General features: G+C 44.1%; 1 protein-coding gene across 1 annotated transcript in view; it reads right to left on the bottom strand.

Annotated features, from left to right (window-relative positions):
- Positions 1-1,344: 1,344 nt before the first annotated feature.
- The window catches only part of apbb3 (amyloid beta (A4) precursor protein-binding, family B, member 3), a 19,233-nt gene continuing 2,429 nt past the window's right edge, over positions 1,345-18,148 (bottom strand). The window contains exons 2-12 of the mRNA XM_062536808.1: positions 12,086-12,273; positions 11,831-11,898; positions 9,600-9,651; positions 8,693-8,839; positions 8,182-8,309; positions 4,763-4,877; positions 4,401-4,488; positions 4,023-4,106; positions 2,514-2,629; positions 2,146-2,325; positions 1,345-1,573 (exon numbers count right to left, since the gene is read on the bottom strand). Of these exons, the coding sequence (XP_062392792.1) occupies positions 1,349-1,573; positions 2,146-2,325; positions 2,514-2,629; positions 4,023-4,106; positions 4,401-4,488; positions 4,763-4,877; positions 8,182-8,309; positions 8,693-8,839; positions 9,600-9,651; positions 11,831-11,898; positions 12,086-12,273 (1,391 nt within the window). The 3' untranslated portion in view covers positions 1,345-1,348. The remainder of the gene's footprint in view (positions 1,574-2,145; positions 2,326-2,513; positions 2,630-4,022; positions 4,107-4,400; positions 4,489-4,762; positions 4,878-8,181; positions 8,310-8,692; positions 8,840-9,599; positions 9,652-11,830; positions 11,899-12,085; positions 12,274-18,148) is intronic.

Genomic DNA, 18,148 nt, shown 5'->3' with positions numbered 1-18,148 from the left:
ACGCTTCTGATTGGATCTCTGTTTAATTTGATTTAATGCCTGTTGCAGTAGAAAATATTAAAACATATTTTTCTCAAATTCCATACAGAATGTGCATTCCAAGAATTGTGGAAACTCATGCAGTGGTATCAATAAGCTGTAGGGGGCAGTCAGCAAAACATGTCTAAATATAAACAACCATATAAGCAGTCATAATTTTGTCATGTTCAATGCAAGTTTCTTTCATACCCTTTTTTTATAATCATGGCAAGGTAAATGATAATCTCTTTTTATAAATGAAAAAAATATATATATTGTGTACAGTGCTGGCTGCAGCCAGTTGACTTGTTCAGTAGTTCACTGCGATGCATTTTGTCAGTCGCGCTCAGGTTGTCTGTGTTTTAACAATGAACTGGTGTTTATTTTATTGTGTTAGGGTGCAGTCTTGCTGTGTATTGTCATGAGACTCTAAAGTAGCATGTGGTTTGAGTGTGAGCGATTTCAGTTCATTTTGATCTGAATTATTACGTGTCAGGCATTTTAATTCCCAAAGGATGTATGCTAGCCTCAGTTAATTCTCATATCGAACACAAAACAGAGCCACAGTTTTCAGGAATTACAGATACAGTTACGAGATTGACTTTCAGTAATAGTGTGAATTGCTTAAGATCTCTACAGTTTACTTTGGAAGTTAAAAGTGACCCAAATAAAATGAGTACATCTTCTACACACATTGAGTATACAAGGACCATACTACGTTTTTTAAAATATATATTGTTTTCCTATGTATTGAAAAAAATGTTTTGTGGTTGTTGGTCAATGGTCATTTTATTGCAGTGTTCTTTTGTTCCTTGGCTATACTTCCACAACTGTGGGAGTGATGAGTCCTAATGTTGAGTCGAAAACCTGCGTGTCGTCGAGATTACATTCCTATTGATGACACTAAGGAGTTCCAGGCTGTGGAATGTGAGAGCACAGCACCCAAGTATACCACACACCAACTCAATTAAGATATGTATATCCACAGAGACAAAGCACTAGTAGCGGGAGACCAGACCTGTCCCATTTTTTTTCTGTACTGTAGTTAGAGTAGTTTTAGTGTAAGCTTATTGTTGTGATCGTTGTAATCCTAATTGTTTGTGTTTTTATTGTAAGGGCGGGGGGGGGGGATAATCCTTGGAGAATGATATCTGGACAAGCTGGTATGAATTTGAACATTTTTATCCCTCATAGTGTTTTTTCAATATCCTGTCTGGTCCCTCTTCTTTTCATCATGCTATACTTTTTTTACATCGTCAGCAGCTACAGTGTCCTCATCCCCCTCTCCTGCCCTAAGGTTCCACCCCCCCACCCACCCAGGTCCCAGGTGCTATGGTGTGGGCATCACCGGCTGTTTGTTTCGAAAAGTCTCAAAGAAGGCCAGCATTCCCTTTTTGACGCCAGCGGAGGCCATCTTTGGAGGCGAGTGTCCTTGGTAGCGGGGCGGGAAGGTGGAGCCGTCCATGGAGTTGGCGCGTTTGACCTTGGAGCCGGCGCGCCACATCTTTGACCTTGGAGGAGGAGTCTGAGCCACCAAGCACTTTTGGTACTGCACCTGCACAGTGTACACACACGTATACACACACACACACACACACACACACACACACACACACACACAGATACACACACACACAAACACACACAATTACAGCACACTGGTCATACCTGCTCAATGCAAGTGTATTCAGAAATGACTTGATGAGTAGGCCTACAATGTGTCCTAGTCTTCCATACACGCACGGATTACTGTAAATCTTGTCCTACTGTAGATTAAGATCTTTTTTTTTTCAAAGAGAATTTTCACTGAATTCTTTTAGTCAAAGACTAGGCTTAATCCATGCATGGGAAACCGACCCAGTGTGGTTTTCAAGATTGCACTAAGTGATTTTTTAGTTTGTTAACTAAAATTAGACATTAGGTTAAATACGGCATTCGAAGTGGCATTATCGATGGTTCAAAATGCTTTTAAGCTGTTTCCAAGCAAACCGCAGTATACAAGAGTGTTAAACTGAGTAGCCTGACGTTTCCAACATCTGCGAAGAGAATATTAGATTCAGAAGTCAACAGTTCCGCAGTGCCCTCTAAGCGCTACGGGGAGCGACGTCGACCCCTGACTCAGCATACCATGCAGGCTGCCTGCACCGCCTCGGAGATGTAGCCGGCGTCGGGTTCACACCAGAACACGTGGCACTCGAAGCGCTGCGTCCCGGCGTCCACGATGATGGCGAAGGTGTGCGTGTCATGGCCCACGCCCAGGAAGGTGAGGTACCTCACCTGAGACTCCCAGAAAGGCTCGTCGCCATCCTGAGAGGGAGAACATAGAACAGAATTGTACGTATATAGAACATAAAAGAACATAGACTGTAGAATGTCATGGAAACCGTTAATGGTAATGTCCTTGGTAAGTTTGCATCCAAAGCAGCACAAGGACAATTTCTGGTGCACATGGACTGTGTCCTTCAACTGGAGTATAAAGTAGGTCCTGGCCTCACCTCTCCTTTCCACAAGGACATCATGGTGTCTGACACATGGATTACAATGGGCTCCCACTCGTCTCGGTCTCTGGAGTGCAGGATGCTCTCTATGGCCCGGTTTAAAACCTCCATACCTTGTGAAGACACACACACACAACACACAACACACACAACACACATGCACGCACGCACACATGCATGCACACACGCACACACACACACACACATAATGTTCACACTAACCTTCACATTCTAATACACCTCTCCTGAAGTTTGGGTAACACTACTTTAACCTAGTCATTTTAAACACATTCATAGAGTTATGAAGTCTTAATAATGCCTCAGAATTGTAATGCATTATTTATACTTTATGAACATTTATAATCATGTTTATAATGTTTCATGAACACTGCGGTTTCGTACAGTGTTACCGGAATTGGGAATGCATACTTGTGAAAAGGGGAAAAGTAGAAAGACACAAATAAATGGCCTCCAGCCACACACTACACCTCAAGCAACAGCGAACTGCATTCTGTTCCCCTTTGGTGCCTCTGTTCCTTCTGCACTGTGCTGAAGGTTAAATGTCTGAACTAAGTGTTCCTTCTCGGAGACACAATGATGGATGTATCCGTTTAGCGTCTGGAGAGGGATCCACTGATGTTTTTTTAAGGAAATATCAGGCAAAAGGGCAATGCCATGCTGACCCTGGCGGACTGAGAATGACAGAATATGTCCGGGGCTTTTCTACTGAGGATTAAGGCCACACAGCCCTCTGCAGCCACATGTTAAGACGTCTTCAGTCCGTCAAGACAAACATTTCACTCCCCTGATGTTTGTCATCATGATTTGGTAGAAACAAGATGTCTTTCATACCTTATTTTTTAAATAATCAGCGCAAGGCTAATGTTAATCTCTTTTTTTACTAAAAAAAATGTTGTACTATGTACTGTGCTGGCATTGTTTTTGACATAGTGATTGGTAGAAACAACACAGCTGCACATGTTTGAAATACTTTAGACTTACATATTTAAATGTATTTAAGTCTTGATTATCTTGTGGAGACAGAGCTCCAATACTGTAATGAGACTGATTAGACCCTTGTGTAACTTTGCAAATATAGTTATCAGTGATGATAATTGCATAATTATATGTGACCTTAGATTGGGGTCTGCTATGATCATTGATTTATCTAGGGCTCCTCTCAACCCAGCAGGAAGGACACTGGGCCATTTGATCTATTTCCAATCAATAGCTCTGCAAACATCACACACTATTTCTGTATGATCTTCCATCAAAATAAGACAATGTACGTCGCAAAAAGGAACAAAGGTCAAACTGTCCGTGCAGTGAACACACAGGACTGTCCACCCAAGTATTTTTTTGCATCTAACTCACATTACGATCAGGTTCTATGCAAGCGTGACTGTGCATAGCTGCTCACGAAACGTGCAACACAAGCTGTAACCTGAGCTGTAACCCTGAGGTCATGAACAAAGTAACGTTGGGATGTTTGCCAAAGTGACTCACCCATTGCCCTGGACACGGGCAGGTTGCCAACGTACTCCACTTCGAACTTCTGCACCCTTTGCCTCACCGCATCCAGGAAGTCCACTAAGACACACAGAACAGGGCCATGATTCACTTGCAACATAGTCTCGTCCAACATCAGATGGCATGTACAGTACGACTGTATTGGATTCCACTAATCTAACTCCTGGGCTTTAAGAGATTTTATACAAGCAAATGACCCACCCAGGCCAGTAAAAGGGACCTGCATCTCATTAAGACTAGGCCCGTAATTGAGTTTTTATATGTCAGGTCTAGTTCTGTATTCATAGTTATTTTTACATAATTACATAGTTATTTTTTCAGTGTCCTTCATGGTTGTTGGCTGTGTGCCGTTACCTTGTCTGGGCAGGTCCTCTGGAGAGATGCTCTCCATTGTTAGGGACCTCGCCATGGATGGGTGCATGGTTGCTTTCTCTGACATGATCTGGCAACACACAGAGACAGAAATACTTACAAATACACATCTTTTGTTTTTTTGTTTTTTTAGACTTTAGCCCCTCTGTTTATTATGATCTTGTGCTTTGCCACTTCAATGGTCTCTAAAAGAACACCACAACTTTTTTTGTTAGAGTTTTAGAGTTTTAGGGTCAGGGTTTAGGGGTTTAGATCTGCAGAATAACTCATTAGATCCTGATTATAGAGACGACTCTGTGAAGCCTGAGAGAGAGCTGCGTGAGTTTGCAGGGGTTCGTGGTCACCTTTGAGCACATTTCGTGCAGCGCGGTGGCAATGGTCTTGGCTGGAGCATTGCAGCGGAACACATGGCACTTCAGCATGCAGGTGTCCTTATCATTGGCTACGAAGGCAAAGTCCCTGCAGGGGAGCAGAATCCCACAGCCAACATGAAACAAAACATGGGGGGAAAGGGAAGACACTGGTTATGGTAAGAAAGAGAGAGAGAGAGAGAGAGACAGAGAGAGAGAGAGAGAGAGAGAGAGACAGAGAGAGAGAGAGACAGAGAGAGAGAGACTGAGAGAAAGAGAACAAGACCGTTGTGGACTTTGCTTGGAATGTGGGCACTGTTCTTTGCCATGAGTGTTGATGTGGCGACAGCGACACCAGCACAATGAATGGGATAGCTATAATGACAACAGCATAGAACATAAAACTGTAGTCATGACGATGCACAGCATGTTTACTTCTTTCTGTCTGATGGCTCACATCAGTCAGAGGTTTTGAAGCCACACAAAGAAGTGATGCGTCCGCACATCCGCACATCTTTTCATTACTGACATGGTGGGGGTTTTATATTAGTATCTTTTCTCATCCTGTCCCAACAGGCACAGACATACAGACAGAGGAAAACAGTGTCTGGTGCCATCATCCTTTTTTGGAAAAGTGCAAGGTGTTACCAGGATCTGACGGTCATTTTCAAAGCCTTAGCATGCAGGGCTGACAGATGCAAAGCAGCAGAGAGCAGATTACTGCTCAATCATGTGGGACATTAGCGCTTTGGCCTCTTGGCATTCTGTGACGCTTTTTGGAAAGGCACAGACATATCTCCATTTTCACCCGACTGTGACTGTTTTCGTTTCCAATTCCCCTGAAAAGAACCCTCCTGGGCCACCTGCGGCCATGGCCCTTCCTCCTGAGGTCAGACATGAGATCTTATGCAGGCAGACAGTCAGAGGGAAGAGGAAGCGGGAGGGAGATGGGCGGGCTGGGGGGGGGGGGGGATGCAATGCATTGTCTCTAAGTTGAGATTGGCCTGAGGAGAAGTGGCACCAGAATCTCTCTGAGCCAGAGAGATTCCTCACAGCTCCAAAGCTAGAGCCCACCACACTACAGCACGCCAGAGACATATGGAACACATGTAGGCTATGTCCAGAAGCAGCAACTGCCTGGTTATAATGCATTGATATCAGTATTTCATCATGTATGTTTGTTTGTATGTCTTTGTTCCATTTTTCGTAATAGTTTACACATCTATCTCTTTCGGTAAGGTGAATCTATTTCATTAATGAGAAGAATGAGAACAAGAATACAAATACGAATGATAACTGCTAATACTGTAATTAATCAGTTGCATTTCATTTCATAACCAATGTCTGTTGGCATGCATTACCGTTAAATTGTCAGTCTTTAGCATAAAACACAGATAGCTCTTATACTGTACAAGCAGAATCCATTGCTACGTTTTTTGCATTACTGTAACTGTTCATCATTAGTAAATTCTATGGTCTGTCTTACGTGTACATTCAAACACACAGAGTTGCCTTCTCTTTATATAGGTCAGGGCTCCAGTCACTATGAGTGTGATGATATCCCTAAAATGCCTCCTAGCTTTTGCAGCCTGTAAATTATTTAGTGACAAATGTGGGAGTCAAAAGGAATTGAGGATGAGTTTCCCTTGAAGAGGCTTGGGCTTGGGGATGCTCTTGCACGCTAACTTGAGGGAAAACACCCAGTAAGTGAATGCCAACAGAGAGTTGCATGGCTGTGTTTTAGCTAATCTGATTCATGCTCAGCTTCCATCGTTCTCCTCTGTGTTATCCAACAGCATGAGTGGGTGTGAAAAAGGCCCAGAGATGGTGTTTTGGTGTGGGTGTCCATCAGTCATAAATCCAGTGTGATCTGTCTAAACTTTCTGAGTTCACATAATTGAATGGATCTTGACTGTTAACGTGTAAAAAGGAATATGTTTGCTTCTATAGGCTGAATAATGAGTCACTTTAGAAAAAGTGTTTTAGGCTGTTGAGATTATTCTGATTCATTGGATCTTCAAATGAAATTAGACCAGGTGTCTTGATCTTAACTGAGAATTAACTTGATCTTAAATCACAGTTCATTGAGTTTAAGTGAATTGAGTTCATCTCTTGATACTACAGTACCTCTTGAGGGATGATCAGCATACAACATCTGACATGACTGCTGGAACTAAAGTGATTGGATGTGTGTGGAATTTAAATCAGATTATATTCAATTCAGAGCAACCAACTGGTGGTGACACAGTCAATCTAAAGAAGTCTAGAAGTCTAGCTACAGTATATTGGCAACATGGAAATAAACATTCAGAAGAATGTTCTGGATTCTGTGTGCGTTGGAAAGAAAAATGTCACCCCCCCGTCACCAGACATGCATGAGAAATAGAAGGAAGAGGGCATACTGTATACATCACAAATAGGTACTTGTCAGGTCTTGTCTAACAAAGCAAATGTACAAAGTCTACTGAATGAGAGGAAAGCAGGTTCACCAGAAGCAATGGAACAAGACATACAGCATCTACAGAGACTAACCCCGCAGTACACAATGATCATTTATGAGCAGACAGTCAATGCTAAAGAGCATGATGCAGTTGCAAGCTGGCAAACCCATGAATGACATTGGCACCGATAAAATACTCCGTTTTTAGTTTTCATAAAAAAAGGAAAAAGGGATTACCTGTCTCTGTATTCATGAGTTGCAGTTTAAAAAAAAAAAGAAAGAAAGTCATCTGTTAAAAGCGCCTGATAGAGAGTGACTGATATGCAGCTGTGCTTCTGGTGTTGGTGCTGGATAACACAGTATCTGTAGCACAACACTCTCTGATGCACATCACTATCAGACACACTTTCAGCCTGATCCCATTCAATGATGTGTCCACAGCCTGCTAAGCAACCTGTATTCTGATATTGCATTACCACGGACAGTGACATTGGATGAGGAGCTGACTCCCGCCCCCCCCACCACCACCACCCCACCCCACCCCACCCTCGTCCCACTAGATTTCCCCTGAGAGCCCGTAAATAGCTGCCCTTAGGTTCACATTCAGCGAGCGCTAAAATGTACACGTCCAATCACTCAGACCGTGGCCTTCAATGCTAGTCTCGCCCAAGGCTGTGTGGCCACCATAAATAACAAACTTTGGACGGTCAAGGTCTCATTCAGTGGACTAAATGGCTTTCCTGTTTCCCTGAGTTATGGCCAGTGGTGTAACTTGCCAAAAAGCTTTTTTTTCCCCTTTCATACTGAGCAGAGTATTCTGATAGAGTTGTCAAAAAAGAAACAGAAAAAAACACTGTCAAAGAGCATTTTTTAAAAAAAGATAAAATCAACAGTTTTCACTAGAAAGCTTTTAATAGATAGAGGTTGTGTAAGAGAGAGAGTAAGAGAGTAAGAAAGAGAGAGAGCGGCTCACCTGCCGTTGTTGCATCCCACTCCCCACACACGGATGTTGACGATGGGCTGACAGTGGATCAGACTGTGGTCCACTGGGTCCATCAGGCTCAGAGTGTCTTTCTTCAGAACCATCATCATATCCTGCCCCTGTCAGGAGGACACACAGGAGAGTGAGACTGGATGCGCTCCAATTCTGTGCTCAAAATCTGCCACGGATGGGGTCATTTCCTCAATAAATTAGCTATAAAATACTAGGTTCTCAACAAATGTGGAATATTACCCCGGGCTTACAGAAATAGGTTTAGAATTCAAGGGGGAAAAATGCACAGGAACTGATAAGACTACCAACTAAATTTCTCCTGCTCAAAAAATCGTTTTCTTTTTATTCATTTAAAGACTGTATTCCATGTCCTCTATTCCCGCAGACAGTGTTATTGTTGGCATAACTTCTGCTGGTGAACCCCTATCATCAGACATCAGTTCAGTCGCCCCCTTGCGATGCGGTGACATGGCTATAACGTTCAGCTCACCTCGCCCCAGGCCCCCACGGCGTCGCGGCCCTCCGCCTTGCTGTGGGAGAGCTGCTGGATGCAGTTGTTGACGGCCAGGCTGCTCTTGCCCGGGGTCAGCTCCTCCTCCGGGATCTCCACCCAGCCCAGCGAGCGGACGGCAAAGCACTGCACACAGGGGGGTCAAGGGGGAACACAGAGAGGTCAATCAGGAACTGCCCCCATATACAGCACACATGCTGTATATACGTACAGCCAGAGACATCACTTTGTAGGTGTGCTTACAAAATTCCAAGAGATGAGATTGTCCAGGGATTTAATGTCATTATATAAAGTCACTCTCTCCTCATTTGCAATGCAAACCACATCAAGACCTTGAATCCTATACGCACCACAAGTTGGCACAAAAGGGGGAAATGGGGGCAACAGGCCTCGGTACAGGTAGTGACCTCAGTGCTTTGTGACCCAGACTATCCAAACAGGTTGGTAGTGTGGCAGGATGATGGGACCCTGTGGACCCACGAATGGTGGACAGAGCACTCAGGAAGTTTTGGAACTTCTAAAGCGGTGACATTTTGAGTGAGGCTTTCGGTCCACAGAGAAATGGATGTACAATAGACTGGAGGACGGTCTGGGGAGCTGGTATTGTCATTTCATGCTTTTCGGTCTGTCAGCAGTGGAACGTGTATCCTCTTTCACACAGTCAGTGGAATGTCTGAATGAGGTCGCTTTGTTTAGAGGGCAGACTGCCCAAAAGGACCTCTCAACATAACAACTGATGATGACGACAATGCGATTTAATCATTCAATCATAGATTTGAAACATGATCATTATTCAGAGAAAGGAGCGTTTCAGAGAAAGACACATCTTTTGTGCTCAAATATAATGTTAAGATTTGAGATTGCTTTCATATTTAAACGTCCTTACCTTTGAGCCAGGATCCATGTTGGCATAGAAGTATTCCTCCTGCCAGGACTCCCTGCAGGGCACAAAGAAAGGTGATTAATGCTCTATAAATCTAATTATAGAACTTACAAATCTTCATCTGATAATGGTGTGTATGTTGTGTCTGTGTGTGTGTGTGTGTGTGTGTGTGTGTGTGTGTGTGTGTGTGTGTGTGTGTGTGTGTGTTTGTGTGTGTGTGTGTGTGTGTGTGTGTCTATGTCTATGTCTGTGTCTGTCTGTATCTGTCTGTCTGTCATGTATTGTGCTGTTCCAGGGACACAAAGTAGCCAGTACCTCAGCCAATTGTTCTGACTGAGACTGTGGCTGATATTCCTGGTAAAACACAAGCTGACCAGCTGTTACAGCTGATACAGCTGTTTTAGGAACATCCAAAAAAGCACCCCAAAATTAGAGCATCCCAAAATCAGAGCATCCGAAACGGAAGAAAGAGAACAAAAGCAACAGACATCCTCTGCTCTCCTCTAATCCATACCTGACTCATCTCCCCTCCCTCTCTGCTTGCTGCTCTATAGGCCTACTGTTCACTGATGCAAGACACAGAGCTGGAGATGGCAGTGGTCACTGGTCAGTGTCCTGCATGAGAAGACATTCACTTGGGATCTCTTACCTTTCCCCTTGAATCAAACTTCAATCCATTATATATTCTCATATTCTCAGTTTTAGAATTATTTCTCAGTAAACACACACTCTCTCTCTCTCTCTCTCTCTCTCTCTCTGTCTGTCTCTCTCTCTCTCTCTCTCTCTCTCTCTCTCTCTCTCTCTGTCTCTCTCGCTCTCATTTATAGTTGTTGTGATGATAATTGCCCTCTGGCATCGGGTCAGAAAACATACATGCAGTGAATCTCTGAGAGCTGTATAACAAGCAGGTACGACGTACGCCTCTCCTTGATGCCAGCGGCAAACACCTTGGCTCAGGCATCCCAGCCTCCTCTACTCCAGCTCTCTCTGGAGGATTAATAAACTCAAATGGTCTCAATTAATCTTGCTTCCTATGGAGACCGGCGCCTCCTATGGGTCACGTCGGACGTGACATGGTAAAGAGTCCTGTGGGTGAGACTAAGTGAGTCTGGAGCTCGGCCAGGGCATTGTAGCTCTGTTTAGAAACTGTCCTTCCTTCGCTTCACCGTCTCTATCACTCTCTCTCTCTCCCTCTCTCTCTCTCTCTCTCTCTCTCTGCCCCTGCTCCCAAAAATAGGGTTTCCAGTTCCTGAATTGCCATCTAGTGGAGACGGCATCTGCTCAGGCAGAATAACAGACAGTTGGACATTCGTCTACCCAGGGGAGAGGAAATGTGCTTTCGTCCAGTAAATTAAGCCATCAAGGAGACTCAAATGAGGAAAAGAGATCTGCCTAGTTTGCAATTTCACTCTTTAACTCAGCAAGTGTTGCAGCCAGATTGTGATGTGTAAATTATTAGGGCAATGAGCAGTGCCGCCACTACCACCACATGCATCCCACACTGTGTGCGCACAGGGCACCAAGGGACTCAAGGGGCAGCAATATTAATAAACAGGAGTAGCTTCATTGCAAACTGCTTTTCACTCTTCTTGGAGAATGTTAACAATGTCAAAATGGCACCAACATCATGTTTGATAAGGATGAGCACTTTTTGGGTCCTCTCCTAATCTTCATTATGCAGCAGGTCTAACTTAAACAATATGCTACTCCATTTAATGGAGAAAGAGAGTGGCAGGCTCCAGTTGGCTTGTCATTGTTGGATCTCATTTATCTCCTTTTTAATATAAGAGGCCTTTAAAAGGAAATCATAAAGGTAGCAAAGATGAGGCTAGAGGAACTTGTGGAGCTATCTGGTTCCCATTACTGACCATTTATAAACTGTGAGAGGGCCCTTTGACATACTGTAGGCTGCACTTAGTGTGATTTGGAAAATGGACGAGAGTAAGAAGAGTGGTTTTTGCCTTTGTGTAATGGAACTGCTGAATCTTGAAGCCTTCAATATCAAGTTGCCCTTAAACTAAGCATTTACCCGAAGCATATGCCATCTGAAACACAAGTTCTGCACTGGGCACCCAAATGGCCCGTAGCGGCCTTGCCAACAAGTAATATGTGGACTATTATTACAGCATATTAAGGCAGCATGATGCCATAACGTGTAGTGTACAGTAAACTCATACTGTGCTATAGCACCACTCCGTGAGTGCCGTGGTGTGTGTGTGTATGTAGTATCTGACCTGTCATTGCTGGGGCCTCCGGGGTTCTGCCTGGACGAAGACTCATTTTGTTCGACAGCACCGATACTCTGGAGAGCAAAAGATGGACACAGAAGAGATGACCATCTGTCACACTGGCATGCCTAGCAATGACTAGTCTGTATAATCCAATCAAGAAAAAAAGCAATTATAAAAACAGCCTATAATCTTTATTGCAAAAACAGCACGTCACTCCGTTGTCCTCTGGCACAGGGAGAATTGCTTAGAGGTGTTTACCTTGAGATTGCTGGCAGTGATACCGTTGATGGCGTTCTGTTCATCCTCGGCGCTGTATGACGGATGTTGCCACTGCGTGGTGCCAGTGGGCACGTGCCAGTAGTAGGTGCCCGTGCTGTCCCGTATGGTGCGCCATCCTGGAGGCAGGTTGGAGTCCAACTCCAAACTCTGGTCTGCCCAGATATTATCTGTTCAAAACACAGCAGATTGTGACTGAGAAACCGGGGCCAAGTGTGTATGTAATCAGGTTGCACTCTCTGTTCTCTCTCTCTCTCTGTTCTCTCTCTCTCTCTCTTTCTCTTGCCACCTCAGAGAGTAACGTTATTTTTTAATTCATTGTCAGTAAGTCTTTAGTAATGTCTTTTTGCACTGGGACCACAAACATGACATTTCCTCTACTACTGTTTCAACATTCAAGAGGCATCACACACACACACACACACACACACACACACACACACACACACACACACACACACACACACACACACACACACACACACACACACACACACACACACACACACACACACACACACACACACACTTTTCCTTTCTCGTGAGTTCGAGGAGAATCTATGCCACTGAGCTGACCTTGTTTTGCCTCCAAATGCTGTACACGTGACCAGCCCAGCAGATGAAACATGACCTTCCATCCACATGTGTGTCAGACTGATATCAGGTCAAAATGCCGTGCGGGCAGCTCTGTGGCATTAGAGCCGGGATTGAGCGGCTGCGTGCCAAGCTCCAGCGCCTCTACGCCAGGCCCGGCTGGAGCCCCATATATTTGAAATCAGTCAGTGTGGGATGGATGTACACGTTTGACTCAGTGCAGTATGATTGTGGAGCCCACTCATCCCTTGAGCTACATTCGTTCTTGGTCAAGGAAGTCCTAGTGGTCGCCTTCCAAAAATAACACCGTTTTCTCTGCCTGAAGGCCAGCGACGACAGAGGTTGCATGAGCCCATTTAATATGTTTATTTGTGTGTGTGTGTGTGTGTGTGTGTGTGTGTGTGTGTGTGTGTGTGTGTGTATGTGAGTGCAAGTTAGAGCAAAAAGAAGAGAGGGTGGGGGGGATGCACGAGACATAAGTGGGTCAGTATGACATGAGTGAGGCTCAGCATGAGTGAGAGAGTGAGAGAGAGAAAGAGAGAAAGAGAGAGAGAGAAAGAGATGCCTCCAGTCCCAGCAGCAGGAGATTTTACTCATGTACCATCCGCCAAAATGTGAGGGCACAGAGGGGGAAACACGCTTGGTGGACGAAGAGAGAGAGAGAGAGAGAGAGAGAGAGAGAGAGAGAGAGGAGAGTAAGAGTATCCAGGACAGGGCATAAGGGGGGGAGAGGGGGTTACATTTGTGATTTATGAGTGGAGTGCACATTAGCTCTCTACTTAAACCTCTGAACAATCTGTTTGAAATACTCTATTGACCTCACAACCAGGAATGGAAACTATAAATATCACCATAAAAAATAAATATATATGTATGAAAGTTGCTTCTCAACTTCCGTCCAATCCCCTACTCCTGCAATTTCTCGTGAAACACAAGTCTTACTGTACATGTTCTGCCTGATTGTTACAACTCTTGTTGTGTGTGTGTGTGTGTGTGTGTGTGTGTGTGTGTGTGTGTGTGTGTGTGTGGCATACATCTAAAGAATGTGGTGTTGAGGCATCATGTCAATCTTGCTAACCTTTACATCACACGATACTGGCACAAAATTGGTTTGGCTACTGGCTTCTGTTCTGGCAACCATTTTGTTGAGTGAGCGAGTCACAAATGGGCTAGCCAAACGGTTATGGGCTAGGTTGATGGGGGCCCTTGAGAACAACATACCATACATATTTTGTAATCTTCTGCACGGTTCAGGTAGTTATTGGAAAAAAAAAATTTGGAGTTTTGAGGGGCCCATAAGAGGGGGGAGTGGCCCCCAGGAACCAAAGGAAAACTTTCTGTAAAAGGCTAGTTTCATGAGCCCCAGTGTCTCTGTGTCCAGGGATATTGGGAATCAAAAATTCAGGAACTGAGAACGCTTTGACAATCCCTATATGACCGCTATGCTACATGCTACATGCTTGCTCCCAAAAGAAAGTTCGAAATCATTATCATCCACTGATAGACTTTAGGATTTAACTCCAGATCATTCTTTTAACCAGTTTTTGAGATTCAGAAATGCATTTATTACAATGGCCCCTAAGGGCAAAACGTCAAGTGCCTCAAGCAGTTATAGTGGCCCGGGGCAGAATAAGCATCTATTCCTTTCCAGCCAAGTGGGGGCTACAGTACATGCCCACCAAGTTTCATGAGCTTGGGTGTTTTGGTGTTCAGGGAATTGTCAACCAAAATTCGGTGAAAAAATAAAAACTAAATAAAAAAAAAACAAGAAAATATACCTTTGTCACCGTGCTTCCCTAGTGCTACTGGCGGTCATAATAATGTTAGCGATGTGAGTGCTGACACACTCATGAAAATGGATGGGTCAGCTGGCGAGTCCTTTGAAGCGCAGGCTAATGCATCAGCCCATGTGAGTAAGCTGCACACATGTAGAGAGAGAGAGAGAGAGCTTGCAGCGATCAATGCCACGTCTGACCGTGAGTTTCATATTCAACCCAGTTGCCCATGGGAGGCGATGACTCTGGCAGATTACACAGAGCTGTCCTGCACATGTTGGTGATTGATTGAACTGTGAGCCAGAGAGTTCAGTCATGAATAAGAATGAATCTCTCTGTTTCAAGGACGAGGCTGCTGTCCAGGGGGGCTCTTCTGTGACCACGTTCACCCTACTGATGCACATCACAGAGAGCTTGATTAAAAGAGGAGGGGCTTACATTCTCATTGGTTGACGGACGGCAAATATTTCTGGCTTTTTTCCTAATTGAGTTGAACCGAGCAACAATTGCTTCTGATATATGGGTTAAAAAGCCTGAATCCGCAAAGAAAATGAACTCAAATGTGGCCATAAATTGTACCGTTGATGTAAATGAGGTAATAACAGTTACACCTCACTGTAAGTGTTGCACACCTCACATTACTCATAATAGTAGATCTTGTCTGTTTGTCACCTTGCATGATAAGCTCTTGAGTAAATCTTCTCACGTCTAAGGCTCTCTTTGTAATCCTTCATTCAACAGTGGGGAAAGGATCTGCTGGAATCGTACATGCCCCAAGTCTGGTTGCATAACCTAACACCTGTTGTGCCATCAGCAGGTCTGACAGTATGGCACCTTATTGAATAAGCATTCTGATTCATTATTGTCTATCATAAGTACAAGGCATGGCAACCCCATTACTATTGCACATATCATGCACAAAGGTGATTCAACAAGTTTCACATAAATGTTTACAAAAGGCAAATGAATCATGTCAAAAAGTGAAAATAAAAGAAATGTCAGGAATGTTCCATTTTTCTTTTTCATAGGACTCATTCTATTTGAGTCCCACAATCTACACACTGTATTCTCAGTATGGTGTTGCTAGATCAAGAAGGTACACTTAAACCAGTAGAAGTTCCTCTAATACATTAACTCACCTTGATCCAGTGGAAAGATGTAAGAGTTTGGGGCATGTTACGTCCTTGCAAACGCTTGCCGTGGCTTTTTTGACTCAGCTGCAGATGTCTCATTTTTGCTCAGATCTCATCTATTTTAGCTCAGATAGGAAATATTTCTGCTTTGTAAAGGATTTGATCTGGCAGGAGCATGTGGAATATCATAGCACAAGTACCCCGTGGGTGAAATCAAGTCATGGCTCATAAGATTCAAAACTGCATATCAGGACAACACGTTCACTGTCCTTTAAACACAACAACCTGCTTTCAAACTGTTACAGCACTCAAATCTACAGTAGCTTATAGTATTTATAAGCGTAACCTTTACAGAATTACAAGGAACTGTTAAATCAATAACAGACAAACAATCTCAATTGAGAGACTAAATCCTATCATTTTGGACTTCAAAAACAAAACCAAGACCACAGCTTTTTCACTATAACAAGGTTAAGCCTGGCAAATGAGAGCACAATTTGAATTTGCTCAGAAAGTCACTGTGACAATAATGATGCTCATTACCCATGTCCTTGGGGCCTGCCTAAACCAATCACATTGGTGTATCTGACATAGACGGGCCAGAGGAGAGCCAAACAGATGATTGATGAAAGTCCAGAATCTGTCAGTAAACAGTGGCCGCGCGTTATCCAATTGCGTTGAAGTCTGGAATCAGTCAGTAAATGTTGGTCGTGTTATGAAATTGCGTGCAGTGATATTTTAAAATGCATGCAAGACCCTAATCTTTCTAGATGTGTGTCTGGATTTCCAGGCTAGAATTGCACTGAAAACTATGAAACAACCGGATAATGCAGTATTCGAAACAATTCAGGAATTTCGTCCTAAATAATGTGTTGACTATGTTATACACCCCCAAAGAATTTCCTGGGGGATTATGATGAATGTAACTCTGAGGACTGTGTCGCATAGTGTGTGAATGGAGGATTAAAAATAAGTCTGTACGTGTTTTCAGGAAGATCAGGTAGCTGCGTTTCAACAGGCTCTTAATGACCACTTCTGATCTCCCCACTTTCTACCAGGAAAAACCAAACCAACTCTAACACTCACACACACACAGAAACTCACACAGACAGGATCTCACCCTCTCTCTCTCCCTCTCTCTCTTTCTTTTCTCTCCCCTGCATCATCAATCGCAGTCATGTCCAACCAACGCGGCGGTTGAAGAGCTAACAGGCCTGTACTAATGACGCCACGCCACTGAGACGTGGTGAGTGACTATTTCAGGCCGCCTTGCGGCGCCGCTGCCGCCGGTGAAACGTGGTGTGATAGAGAGCAGATGGAGAGCCAGCTGGCCAGACAGGACCATCTATTCACCTCTCACAGGTCAGGCGGACCAATAGGGACGCTACTGGTGGCAGCACACGGCGCCTAAAGACAGATTATCTCCATAACCATCAAATGAAATGCTCACAGGCTCACACATTACGCTGAAAGTTAACCTGGAAATTGTGACAAATACTGTCGCAGTACTACATAACGGCATATTTTTAAACATCATTGTTCAATGCATTTCAACCTTAAAACCTTCATAGATTATTGCAGGGGTTTTTTTTACTATTGCTGAACATGTAGTCAATCATAGCACAGCAGCTCTCCAAACAGTTGATGCCATGTATCAATGAAGTTCTACTAGACCTGCATATAGACAATATGAAGTCAATAATTTATCTTTTGAGTATTTTAGGATGCCTTTTCCATTTTGAGTTCTATACGCATGTATACATACACGTATAGTAGTTTCTAGGAAATATCCCTGTAAAAGAGCCTTGGTCAGAGGCAGGTATGGCGCACAGACAACAGGGAGAGTAACAGGGGTGGAAACTGGAGGGGATGTTTGTGAATTATTGATGAACCCTACAGGGAGCCTGCTGTACTGTATGTAACCAGTCCCTATGGCAACGTCAGCCTACCAGCGGGGCGTTTAGATGTCTGAGTCATATGTGTGTGTGTGTGTGTGTGTGTGTGTGTGTGTGTGTGTGTGTGTGTGTGTGTGTGAAATAGTTGTCTCATCCGGCGTCACCATCTCCTTTCTCGACTAGACTCTGTCCATGCAGTTGCTGAATGTGTACCACGGGAGTCAAGGCTTATTGCATTGATTTTTGCCAATCTCCTGTAACATTCCGCTCCATCTACGCTCTATAGAGCAGAGCTGTTGTGCAGAGGGGAAGAGCAAGAGGTCTGCTGACTGATGACAGAGACTGAGGCCACTTTATCCAGTCATCTGTCCCAGTCTGTCTCCCTCTCTCTGTCTCTCTGATTGCGCTCATTATCTAACAGCTCTCAAGTAGCCAATCATGAGCCCTAACAGCGCCCTTTAGAGAGCTATGAGCCAGGTTCCTTTTGAGGAGAGGTGGCTGTCCTGATAATCCCAATCATCTTCTTTTTCTAAAGCCTTTGTCGTAGAGCTCATGAAATAAAAGGCAAAGCAGGAGTGTGGGACAGCAAGCGCGAGCCAAGGTCAACGCAGGAGGACACACAGAGAGGAAAACCAAGAGACTCACGTC

The sequence above is a fragment of the Sardina pilchardus genome, chromosome 5 (assembly GCF_963854185.1).
Source record: "Sardina pilchardus chromosome 5, fSarPil1.1, whole genome shotgun sequence".
Classification (NCBI taxonomy): domain Eukaryota; kingdom Metazoa; phylum Chordata; class Actinopteri; order Clupeiformes; family Clupeidae; genus Sardina; species Sardina pilchardus.
Note: the sequence above shows the minus strand (reverse complement) of the source record. Positions and strands in the feature narration are given on the sequence as shown.